The sequence below is a fragment of the Ammospiza caudacuta genome, chromosome 2 (assembly GCF_027887145.1).
Source record: "Ammospiza caudacuta isolate bAmmCau1 chromosome 2, bAmmCau1.pri, whole genome shotgun sequence".
NCBI classification, from domain to species: Eukaryota; Metazoa; Chordata; class Aves; order Passeriformes; family Passerellidae; genus Ammospiza; species Ammospiza caudacuta.
The window spans coordinates 54,660,456-54,674,234 of NC_080594.1; the positions used below are offsets into that span (position 1 = coordinate 54,660,456).

At 38.2% G+C, this 13,779-nt stretch overlaps 1 protein-coding gene across 3 annotated transcripts in view; it reads right to left on the minus strand.

Moving 5' to 3' along the window:
- DCLK1 (doublecortin like kinase 1) overlaps positions 1–13,779 on the minus strand; it is a 237,884-nt gene that overhangs the window by 79,342 nt on the left and 144,763 nt on the right. For all 3 annotated transcript variants that reach the window (XM_058800587.1, XM_058800588.1, XM_058800590.1), the window contains exon 5: positions 2,856–2,972. In XM_058800587.1, coding sequence (XP_058656570.1) covers positions 2,856–2,972 — 117 coding nt within the window. The remainder of the gene's footprint in view (positions 1–2,855; positions 2,973–13,779) is intronic.

Below are 13,779 nucleotides of genomic sequence, written 5' to 3' on the forward strand. Positions count from 1 at the left end.
TGAGCACCTGTCATCCAAGCAACCACACAGTATTTCTTGGTAAAGGAATGCTTCCTAGCTATAGAATCATTGAGTAGTTTAGACCAGAGAAGACCTTTAGGATCATCAAATCCAACTGTTAATCCAGCACTGCCAAGTCTACCACTAAACCATATCCCTCAGTGCCATGTCTACAAATTTTTTAAATATCTCCACGGATGCTGACTCAACCACTTCCCTGGGCAGCCTGTTCCAATGCTTGATAAAGCTCTCAAAAAGAAATGCTTCCCCAATGTCCAGTCTAAACCTTCCCTACTTCCCTGCAGCTTTGAACCATTCCAATGTGCCTTGTCACTGAATACCAGAAAGAAGAGCTCGGCACCTTCATCTCCACATCTCCTCCTCAGGAAGCCGTAGAAAGCAATTAGGTCATTCCTCAGCCCTTTTCTCACAACAAGACAAGCCCAAAGTCCTTAGCTGTTCCCTATAGGACATACCTTCCAGCCCTTTCATCACTTTTGTTGCCCACTTCTGGACCCTTTCCCATCATTTGTAAGCTGTGGTGCCCAGAACTGTACACAGTGCTCAAGGTGAGGCCACACCAACCCTGAACACATCCTGGTGATCCCCTCTTTCACCTGGCTGGTGGAGCTGTGTTTGACACACCCTAGGTTGCAGTTTGCTCTCCTGGTTACCAGGGCACATCGCTGACTTGTAACGAGCCAGCTGCCAACCAGCATTCCCAGATCCCTTCTGCACAGCTGCTCTCCAGCAACTCCTCTCCCAGCTTACACTCGTGCCTGGCATTACTCCATCCCAGGTGCAGAATTTGGTATTTGTTCTTCTTAAACTCCATCCCATTAATCATTGCCCAATGCTCCAACCTACCTAGATCCCTTTGCAAAGCATCTTGTTCCTTCAGAGTCCTCAGCACCTCCAAGTTTGTCATCATCCTCAAAATTTTTACTGGCACTTTCACCTCCTCTATCCAGAACATTATTAAAAATATTGAACAAAACTGGTCCTAGACCTGAACCCTGAAGAAATGCTGCTGGTGACAAACTAACATGTGCTTACTTCCTATAAATATATTTTCAGAGAAATGTTTAAGATGGTTACATCTGTCATCAGCACAGCACCATCCAAAATAGTTTGCATTTTTAATATTTTCACTACACTGTTTCACTTCTTGCTATAAATGTAATGATATATTAATTATTGCTGTTGTATTGTAAAAACATTCCCATTTTTCCATAGGCTGTAAAATAATCTCCTGATCTTTTGAAGTATGTAATATATTCTGCTCAGACATTTACAGAAGTGGACTGCAAGAAGCTAAGATTTCCTCACCTAGACTTCCCCGGAACCTTTAAGTAAAAAGAGTATTATTTCTTTCAGGACCAAAACTAACATGGTATCAGATATTCAACACAGAAAAAAATGTTGCTAGTCCCATAGAAACCCCATAGATTCGGTATTATTCACTTATTTCACATAGAAATGAGCATACACAGTTCAATGTTTATTATCTCTACTCACAAATTCATTAGGAAAAAAACCTCAGAGTCTGTAACATTCACACACTAAACAGGACTGCCCTTAAATTTAACTCTGTTCCACCTAGCTACAAAGAAAGTAACATATTTATGAAAGAGTTACTCTGGACTTGTTCCTCACAACTGATATTTTATCCCAATACCTCTATTCAGGTTTGTGTATCTCAGCTGTTCTCTAGGATGTGTAAGAGGCAAGTCGCCTCCCAGCCCTGCTACCTACATCTACACATCTGTCCCTCATTGTGTCTCTCCCACTTTCCTCCTTCCCAGAGCAAGATCTTTTTTTCTCATCTTTGTCTTTTTGTAAAAGAAAAAAAAAGTTCAAGTTGGTCTATCTCTACCCTCTTTGAAACCAGCACCGGGCCATTCTGATCACCACTTCCCCACAGAGACCTTATGGTGCTGGATGCAGGTTTCAGGATGCCACTTGCTTTCCTCTTGGCAGAAGACTGAGGCAAAAAGGGAGGTGGCTTCCAGACTGCTCTAATGTTTGCTTCTTGCAAAATCTGTATTCACAAGCAATGCTGCAAATGCTTGAATGGGTCTACTCAAATGGCTCACACCAAGGATTATTCATACCTTCAGGCACCAGTACTGGAAATCTAATTCACTTTTTGGTTTATTTATTTTTTCTGCTAGGGAAAAACTGCAGGGCTGAAAAACTCATCAGCTATCTAGTGGGAGCTACTGCAAAGGCAGCCAAAGCAAGGCCCTTCAGACAGAACTTTCGAAAGTTTTTTACTGTGTCTTCTCCAGCCTGTATCACTGGTTTGTTAGGTCAATTCTGACATTTCTTCCTCAGCTATCTTTGCACCTCACATTAACATCTGTAACTGCATTCTTTCTCTGCCCTGCCCAATATCCTCAATACCCTCATGATCTTTAATAAATCCTTTCCTCACTCCCTCAGAAACAAAACTAAAAAAGATTACAAAATTACCCTTTCAGCAACACAGCTCTTACGCTCCATAACTTGGGCTACTTTTTGGATTTTTCTCATTCAGTTCCTAGTATAAAGACTACCATACATCTTTTTTCCTCTGTGTTTAGGTATTGGAAGCAAAAATATGCTTGAAAAAATGAAGTGAATTGAACCACTGTAATGCCAGAGTATGATTTATAAGATGCTGAAGCTTTATTCTGTATTGGGAAGACACTTGACCTCAGATGTCACTGAGAAAACCACACGAATTTTCAGTATCAACTATTTTATACATTCAATGTTTTTCCACAGAAATGTGGAATTATTTTAAGTGCGTTGCCCATTCTGTTGGAACAGAATGGTTGCTGTTGCGAAGAAAGACTGTTTGCTTGCTTTACCTGAGCTAGTAGAAGCAGGAGACTTGCTGCGTCGGGATGGGCCTGGGCTCTTGGTGGTGCTCCTACGTGAACTCGAAGCTATTTTAGTATAGGAAGTGGATTTCACCACCCGACATTCTAGAAGACAAAGAAACAGCATAAGTTAGCAATTAAGAAAGCCAGCAAGATTCTGTAACAGAAAGAATATTGAGAAGTGAAAACATTTAGCCCACGCTTGTTTCCATTCACCTTGAGTTTTATGAGAAAGTATAAAATCTGTATAAATGGCTCCATTAAAATCCAAGTACAGTACGTACCATATCCCAGACAAAGAACTGCTGCAGTAATCCAGACTTTTAAATTCCATGGTTACTGCAGGTACTTAGGACAGCTTAATTTAACTGTGCTGAGACTACTCATAAAATTTATTTGCTTTTGAAGATTTCAGTACAAGTAATGCAGCCATTTTTTGTAAACAATCCAGATGCAATGTAAGCATCTTTGTCAGCCGAGGCAGTCTCCTCTAGAAAAACCGGAAGTCTTCGTTTCTGTATCAATATGTTACAATTGAACACGATGACGCAATTGTCTTCCACCGATGAAAGGTTTGAAGAAAATAAAGCAGGTTTGTTGCTCCTGCTTAATCCTCTGGTGAGCAATAGCCCACATTGTGTAGCACACACAATTCATCACAGGTGAGGGAAACGGCACTGCTCGCTCATAAGAGACATCAGTAAAATCAATGAAGAGGCGAAATTACCCTCCCACTCGAGAACACTACAAGATGTTCAGGTTAGAGTTTATGTACACCCACACAGATCTGTAGGCATCCTTGCATTACGACTGCAAAATGGTTCTTGGCCTGGGGATGAAAGAACTTATTGTGCATAGCACTGATGTCTTGCACTCCTAATGGATACTAGATTAATCATCAGACATATTACACAGTTGGGAAAAAAAATCCACTTCTTAGTCAGTACACAATTAAAACTCTGCAGCAATGTTTACACTGTCTTCACCTGACAATGTCAGTACACTTCACTTGTTTAAAAATACATCAGTAAACATTTAGTTCTGTACCAGACCTGTTTCCTATTTTATTCCCATGGTTAAAGTTCCTCAACAAAGGTTAAGAGAAGTAAACAAGAGCTTTTTCTTCCTAGTCAGAAAATACCGTGTACAAGCTTGCACATTATTTAGTCTTCACAGATCACTGGAGCCTGTAACATAGTTTAGACAGATTAGAGAACAAAGAAATAAAATTGAGCATAACTAATTAACTTAAATATATACACCCGAGAATGATGTAATGAAATTTATTTTTCTTGGCTGCCCTAACTGTTTGTCTTTCATCAAGCTGTTCAAGGAAATAGAAGCAAGAACTGATGCGTTACTGAGTGAAACATCCAGCACAGGTGAGAGCTGAGAGGAACAGAGAAATGCCTTGATCTTCCCAAAGAAGCTTTTCTTACCAAACTCTCCACATTCCTAATGCCCAAAAGTAGCTAATTTCTTTCTCTTGACATTTTTTTGTGATTCATTGATGACTTCTCTTGTTTTATACCTAACAGTGGAAATGGAGAAAAACATTTACTCTATGAGGAAATTATCTACTGAAAACAGGTGGAATCAGATGAAAGCTTTCAATTAGGTGCCATTAGGTAACTACAGCAGGAATCTTACATTGATTTATTGCCATAAACAGCTACTCCAGAAATGATATACAATGCAAATGTAAGCAGGTTCTTTATCTGCCTGTAAACAAAAATGCAAAATTTTCAAACATCTAACAGCCTGTTAAAACTGTGATGTAATCCTAGTGTGGTGCTCATTCACAGGAGACAGTCAGGAAGGGGAACTGCATATTCCAATGGTCAAAAAACAACAATAAATAAGTAAATAAAGCAGAATGCTTCAACCAAGCGAAACTCATTAGAATATATCATTTGCTTCGTTGAAGAACTTAAGAATCCATGAAGAAAACAGCTACTTTATGCAACATGTAAAAAGCTCTCCTCTTTCCAGCATGTAAAAACAATTATCTACATACCTCTCCCACAATTCATACTAAAGCCTAACTCTTATTTTAATACAAGTATTAATACTCATTCAGGTTCTCTCAATACCTTAAAAACACCCAGTCTTAAATATGTTATCACAGAGATATTATCACCGTATCTAACTGGGTCAGACTTGGCCAGCAATGGGTCTGTCCCGGAGCCAGCTGGCATTGGCTCTGCCAGACATGGGGGAAGCTGCTGGTAACTCCTCACAGAAGCCACCCCTGTAGCCTCTCCCACCTCCAAAACGTGGCCATGCAAACACAGTTCATTTGCAAATCATCCTGAGGGGCACTTACAGACCCTGACCTGTGAGTAACCCCACACAAATGGCATACTGCCCTAAGAGGAAGTCACCTCTTGCAGATAAACAATCTCTCTCCATAGGAAACACAAATGACCATATGATAATCCAAGAAATGCACAAGCATCACAGGATCATAGGATAATCCAGTTGAGACATGAGAAATTCCTAGTCCAGTTTCCTGCTCAAAGCTTGAAGCAGCTTTATATTCATAGTCCTGGATGACTTGGGGGACACTTCAACCCACTTGGGGCATACACAGCGCAGGAGGATCTTGGAGAACATCGGTAGCAACCTCCCATTCCAAGTGACAGAAAAAAACAGTAAGAAGAGATGCTCTGCTCACTCTCACAAAAAAAGGGAAGACTCTGGGACTGTGCAGGCAGAAGGCAGCCTTGGCTGCAGTGACCATGATAGGAGAGTTCAGTACTGTGAAGGGATTGGAGGGCAAAATGCAAGATCACAGTTCTGGACTTCAGATAAGCAGACTTGGGACTCTTCACATATCTGCTTGGAAGAGTCCCATTGGATAAGACCCTGGAGAGAAGAGGGACCCAAGAGAGCTAAGGAATATTAAAAGATCACCTTCAAATTCCACAACAGTCCATCTCAACAAGCAGGGAGATGTTTAAAAATGCCAGGAGGCTTGCATGGATGAACATGTTGCTGTTGACCAAATTTAAACATAAAAAAGAAGCATAAAATAGGTGGAAGCAGGGACAGGTAACCTGGGAGGTATATAGTCCAAGTCCCAGCATGCAGACACAGTTAGGAAAGCTGAAATCCAATTAGAATTGAATCTGATGAGAGACATCAAGAGCAATAAAAAGTGTTTCTTTACACACAAAGGGAACAAAAGGAAGACTACAGAAAATGCACACCCATGAAACAGGGCCCCAGTGTATGAGATAGGGCACCAATGACACAGAATGTGGAAAAAGCTAAAGTATTGAATGGCTTCTTTGCCTGTCTTCACTATCAAGCCAAACCTTCAGGAATCCCAGGTCCTAGAAGCAGCATGAAAATCTGGAGAAAGGTAAAACTATTCTGGGTGGAAGAAGATCAGATTAGAGAATACTTAAGCAAAACTGACACATGTAGGTCCATGGGACCTGACAGGATGCACCCTGCAGGTGCTGATGAAGTTGGATGATGTCATTGTGAAGTCACTCAATAGTCTTTGAATGATAGTGATGATTGGGATAGCCATTTGAAGACCCAGCAGATCTCACTCCTATCTTCAAGAATACCCAGGGAAATACAGAAATCAGCCTCACATCAGTCCCTGGGAAAGAGACAGATAAATGAATCATGAAAATAATTTCAAGGCACATTAAGGACAAGAAAACCATCAAAAGCAATCATCATGGATTCACTAACAGGAAGCCATGCTCAACCAATTTGATACCTCTGCAACGCAATGACCAGCTTGGCAGATTCAGGGATAGCAGTGGATATTGTCTACCAGGACTCCAGTGAGGCTGGCGTCTCAGACATTTTTCTTTATATCCAGTCTAAAACTTTTGTTTCAATTCGTATCTATCACCACTCACCCTCTTATCAAGCATCACTGTGAAGAGCCTGACTCCACCACCTTGATGGAGAAGAGATGCTGCCCCTCTGACATTGGAGGCTATTGGCAGGTACCCCTGAAGCAATTTCCTTTTTCACACTGAAAAACCCCAGCTCCCTCAGCCTCTCCTCACACAGCAAAAGCTCCAGCTACCCCAAATGATAGTCCTTCTCTAATTGCCTCCAGTTTAATGATGTCTCCTTTGAACTGGGGAGCTTTAAGCTAGACACAGCATTCCAGATGCAGCATCACGTGCTAGGTAGAGTCAGTTCCCTGTCTCTGCTGAGTCCTATTTAATCTATGTCACAGAAATACCATCTTTTTTTCCTATTTTTCTATTTGTTTAAACCCTTTTGAGCTCAATTATCAACTTCTTTGGCACAAATTTCTTGTTCCTCTCAAAAATAATTCACAGGCTGTGAAATTTTAAAAGGTCACAGTTCAAATAAGCATATATTCTCTTTAAGGTAAACTTGTCAAGTGCCATCTTTTCTATGGGTTTATGAGTTTATTCTTAAAGGACATGAGCTATGGTATGGCCTGTGGAGAGCCATGTAGGAAAGCCTTCAGTACTGCACACAGCAGGCTCAAGAAACACATGCTTTCAAAGACTAGGTCAGGACTAGTTCCAGAGTCTAAAAGGACTTCCAGTCATGGGCAGAGTGTACCCAGGCTGCTTGTTTTAAATAGGTCTCAGCTCCCAGGAACAGTTTATGCATGCAATTCTGTTGTCACATTTAGTTTGTAAAGTAAAATTTTACTGCAGGCAAAGATCCCACTCAGTAACCACACAACCACTGCTTGTTCCTCTAAGACATTACCATAATTTGCCTGTTGCTGTAGGAAAGCTCTGTGTGTATAGAGAAAACAAAAGAAAAATGCATGTTTTATTGAAACTGTGTTTTCTACACCGAATCTAAACTGGTGAGCAAATTAATACATACCTTCTCCTCATTAACAGTATTTGGATTACTTTGCAAGTACTATAACAGAAGAGTGTTTTTCCCCCAATTTTCTTTTGATGCCAAAACTGTATCAGAAATAGACCTGAACTCCTGACAGAAGGGACAACTGCCTTTCTCACTCATGTGGGCATGGCATTCCCAGCCAAGAAGAAACACCAAGTGTTTCTATATTATGTTCAGTAAGGAAAGAAATGTTTCATGAAACCCCAGTCCTTCCTCTCACCATTGACTGACTGAGATTAAAGGAACAAAATGATGACACCCATGGTAATGCAAGACAAAAGAAGGTCAACTTTACAGTTTGAACTTTACAGACTTTATTGTTTTCCAACTCAAAATATTATACAAATAAGAATGATTTTCCAGTGAAAACATCTTGCAATAAGATATTCTATTGTATAACTACACACAAAGTTATAAAGTAGGAGAGAGAAGTACAGACTAACAGCAGCAAGGCTAAAAATGTAACACCGCAGTCCCTTTATTTTATGGAATATTACCACAGAGTTCTGAGGCCTTCTTGCACATTAACAATAGGGCTGAGGAAAAAAAAGAGAAAATACCCCAAGGTTACAATCTGACATAATTAAGACTGTAGGGACAAGATAAGAAAAATAGAGTTACTGTGATTGTACAGTGGTGTCAATCAGCAACAGCAACTGTCAGAATCAGGGGGGAAGCCCAACAGACATACTTGTGAGCTCTTGACTCTTCCTGCTGCAAAATGGATAAAATGAGGTAAGCATAAAGTAAATAAAGGATGCTAACACACGGAAGGAATCACAATGCCTGCAGTCTCCAGCCCCATGATGTTTCATTTCCAAAATGTTACATTAGCTTCTACGCTCATTAGATTTTACAATGGCAAAAAAGCAGCAGAGAGTAACTAATCTGCAATAAATGTGTCATAAAATGAAAAAGCTTAATGTGCTTCTAGAGAAGACTGTGAAAAGTTATTTAAATTACCAGGAGATCAAAAAGGCTTACTTGTCAGCAACTCAGAAGTTGACTGTATGGCCTTCATGAGTTCTTTCTGGGCAAAAATATCACTCTCTGCTGTGTTTTGCTTTTCTTTGAGGTCTGTGTGTTGGGAATAGATTTTATATTTTCAGTATCCCTGCCAATCTGTTTCTCTAAGACGAGAACATTTAACTTGGTTTCAGCAACAGCTGTATCCTGCAGATAAGCAAGGGGAGAGGATCAGGGATGTCTGTGGTTGTTGGTAAGCCACTTTGCTGTAAGCTCCAGGCTGCTGCCTTTTACCACTGCTTAAAGACATTAGCGTCACCAGCAATGTCCTCAGGCCAATCAATGGATCATTACCCCAAATGCAGTACCAATTTCAGTTTTTAATGTTAATGGCAATTTGTCCCATGCTGCTAATTCTTAATGCAGCTAATAAGATTTTACTTTTCAGCTGTATTCATGCCTTCAATTAATGCCAGTAATCTTCTGTTTGCAGAACTAAGTTTCACTCTCTTCAGCAAGAGCCTCTTGTCTAGTGGCATTGATACACACTGCAATTCACCCTACCCAAGTGATCAGTCACTGGCAGCTATGACTTGCAATTACAACATGTTCAAAAGGGTAACTATCATGCAGTTTCCAAAAATGAAAGGGATATAGAGCATTTCACAGAGGTTTAAGTAATTTCTAAGTTTCTACCGTCATGGTTGTGCCTGCTTCAATTTTTTTCCTGCATGTCTTCCTGTTCAATGCGTTCCTGAACACATTGCAGATGCGGGTGGACAGCGATGTATGTGTAGAATGCAAAATCCTTAAGTTTGATCCCATGCTCTAAGCTCTATGTCACTGTAAATGCATAGGGTTTTGAGACATTGGATCTTCTGATTTGATTTCTTACCAGTAATTGGTCTTCCACACATGATAAAGATTAGGAATTCTACTTTACTGTGTGCCAAATGCTTGTGGAAGCAATTACCTAAATCTCCTTTTTTTTCTGCAAAGAAATATTCTTTGATTGGGGTATAAAATACAGAAACAGCTAGATTTTCTTTAATGTGAAAAATCATTCTCCAAATTTGAAACTGGGGTAAGTATATACAGTAAAGTACAAACTATTAAAGCCATCTATGACTTATTACACATCAAGAAAATAGAGAATCTTGAAAGATCTCAGGAACACAAATCGCTTAACCATAGCTAAGAATGTTTTCAGATATATGCACTACTCCAAAAATACCTCATTGAGACATAAGACATTAGAAATACATTATCACTACTAGTATTATTACAACTACATAATATATGATATTATCACTAATATATTATTCTACTCTAATGTATAATCTTCAGATTCTGAATTCAAATGTTTCTAAATTCACTGAAGACTAAATATTTACCAGAAGAGGTAAACAGATTTACATATAAATCAAAATGTTTCTTCAAGTATTTCCAATTCTTTCTCTGAACATGTTCCTGTCTTAAGGACACTGTTGGGAGGATAAACTCATCTAATGCTAGATAAAAATATGATGAATTATGAACTATTCACTCCACAGTCCTTCTACAATGAAACAATGGATGTTCAATGGAACATTTTTCAGTGTTCATTTCTATGACCTATCTTAGGAACCTGTAAGTTAGAAAGGATGAATCCTATGAATTATCAGATATTCATGAATTATCAGATACAAATTTTATGTTTTCATTTTTGGTGAAAATACCCTAATTAGAAGCAGTATCTCTGGACTAGTAAGAAAGACCTATAGGCTTTTTTACTTAATACAAACAATAACAAAAGATTTTGCTGTAATTTGTAATTTTACTGTGTATGAGTAGATTTTATCTCCCCACCTTCTCCAAGTCCTAACCTTTTTGTCAGATTCATCTCACACAAAGCTCCACATTAATATTTTGTCTACAAAAACAACGTTATGTTAAATATTGCTTTACATCAGAAAAGAAATCTTCTATCATGAAAGATTCCAGCCCACAGCAGTGGAAAAAAAAGGATTGAAAAAACAGTTTTCATCACTGCAACAGCTTTTCTGATGAGGCACAATATCTAATTATTTTCGAGTTCTGCATTTTTAGGCAGAAAAAACTAGAATACTTCTTAAAAACCTGCTTGTCTCAGTGAATCTGAAATACTTCTGATTGAATTAGTGTGAATGAACTTGCATAAAATATTAATTTAAAATATTAAAATATTAATTTCTGAAATAAAATATTAATTTCTGAAATTAAAACGGGACTATCGGAAACTGTTTTATGATACCTGAAGACTGAGTTGAAATAAGAGTTTTGTCATTAGCTAAAACATACCTCTAGCACATATTCTCTTTGACATCTCGACACATACTCTGTTTCACTTCCAGAGATTTTAATTATCACTGTTTGCTCAATATTCTTCAGCCAATATTTTCCAATACAGATACAAATGTTCATTAGTTTGCCCTTGTGTTCAGCACCCCTTCCCTACACCTCTGCAGATGTACCATGCTAGCTGCAGTGACCAAAATTTCACAAATATCACTACTTTTAACTGGAAATGTTTAAGATGGCACAACTAATTGCAACTGCAACCACCTGTGCTATTTTTATTTATGGCCACAGCATTATTCTTCATGAAACAAAGAAATGTGGCATGCCTTTGCTTATGGCTTTCCTTTTCTTTCTGTGACAAAAGCTTGTTTACTGGGCATATAGTATATCAACAGATATCTCAAAAATCACTGCTGAAGTCACAGGAAAAATTCAACATTGAAGTGCCTTACTTTATCTGCACAGTTTGGATGGCAATTTTCTTGATATTGTTTTATTCATTCAACTGGAGATGAAATGAGAGAATGGTACAAATTAATTAATTAATTAATCTTCTCTTCATCAAAATTCTTGCTTTTCTGTTCAGCACAAAGAGGTAATATTTGTCCTATTACCCATTAAAAATAATTTTCTTCTTTACTTTGAGAATAACCAGACCTCCTATCCAATCCATATGATAAATATATTAACAGCATCCTAAGCACCAAGTACACAGGCATTCTATCACATATTTTTTCAATTACTGTCTAAGAGAAGTGTCAGTGCTGCAGTCCAACAAATTCTGGTGTTCTGCTATTACTACTTGCTGTCTGAGGAGTATAAATTGTTTTCAGTTGTTCACTATTTCAAATTACTCTTTTGGAAGTTTAGAAGCTCAAGCCATTTCCCAGTGACAAATATAAACTCTCATTTGCAGAACATCATCCTCACATGAAAAATATCAGTTAAAGGTATTACTGAGAAACATCCATTCAAAACACTTAAATTTTAATACATTTTAGAAAGGTCTCCTTAAGTTACAGATTTTTCTGTGTAACTTATTTGTGGTGAGCAACAAAATATGTATTGAAGCTGCCCTACCTCTGCTTTGATTTTTTTTTTCAATTAAATCTGCCCACTTAGTAGTCTAACAACTTTATTGCGAAGTATTAAGTTTTAAAAGCCTTTTTTTTTCTTCAAAGAAATGAATTAGACTATAGTGGGATAATGATTACAGACATAACAGTTAAACACAAATCAAATTCCCGTGGCTTACACAGCTAATTAGTTAGATTAGCAAAGAGTCTTGCAAAAAACAAGGGATATACAAATATAAAATATCCATTAAATAACAGATGAATATGAGACACCAATTGTTGTAGGGGGTTTTCTTATTTAAATGATCATTAAAAAGATTAACTGCAACCAGGAAGACAACATAAATTTAACAACAGTGAGACTAGAAGACAAGATACACTAAGAAGAGAACAAGTCAAAGAGAGTTTTTAGATAACATTTTCAAATTAGAGAGATGTGAAGAATATTTAAAGACACATCTAAGATAAACTCCAAGCTATCAGACACTATTTTATGAGAATTTTGAAGGACGGATAAAGATCCAAGAGAGAAAGTCAAAGCAAATGCCTATCTTTAAAACTGGGACACAACAGAAAACTGGGAGTTGCAGACAGGACACCCTTATTTGAGATTACTAAGAAAAGTTATCCAAAGGGAGAGTACAAAGAAGACAGATCAAGCTCCCTTCCTTTTGGTTATGGCAAGACAAAAAGCAATGGGCACCAACTGAAACAGAGGAGATTCCCTCTGAGTAGCAGAAAACATCTTTTCTCTTTGAAGGGACCAAGCACTTGGATGGGTTTCCCAGAGAGATGGTGGAGTGTCTGGCCTTAGGGATACTCAAAAGCCATCTAGACATGATCCTGGGCACCCAGCACCAGATGAACTTTAGAAGTCCCTTTCAAGCTTAGCCCTTCTCTGGGACTTCAAGACAATACAAAGCAATAAAGGAAACAATATATTTGAAGCTTAAAGACATTAAAATTATATACAGTAGTCAAAATCGTTTTGTCAAGAATAAATTCTGTCAAAGTAGTCTTCCTATAAAGGATAACAGGAGAGACAGTAGAGATTATAAGGCTCAGAACTTCGAAACCCAAACTGCGATTCTAGAAAATACCATCTATAGAAATTGCTTTTAAGATGGGCATTGGAAAAGCTAACCAGGGTAGTTTATTGTCAAACTAGGAGACAATGAGCAGAGAAACTCACCAGAGTTCCTGGTCAACATTTGTCTTAATATGCAATTAATGCAATTAATTAAATGCATTTTAAATGTGTAGATAACTACATAGTCATACTACCATAGGTGAAACTGTAGGCATTGTGGAACAGTATAAATCTGAAAACTACAAAGTCATCAGAAAAAAACAGATAACATTCAACAAGTCCAAGATACTAGAACCACAAAAGAATAAGCAACACAATAAAGGTTGAAGCCATCACTACAAGAGTCAGTTCGTTAAATGCAGAGCAGCAGTTCTGCAAAGAGGGACGTAAGTTTTGCAGTGGGTCACATGCTGAATTTGAAATAAACTACTACAGCAAATGGAATCATCCCCCTCTGAGGGCATCACCTCTGTGGAGAACATCTGACTTAATCCCCTGGACTACTGCAGTGTTAGCTAACACAACAAATCCACTTTTTTGTTTTCCATTTATGAAGATTTCACCTTCAGAGGATTAAGAGAGTACTAAG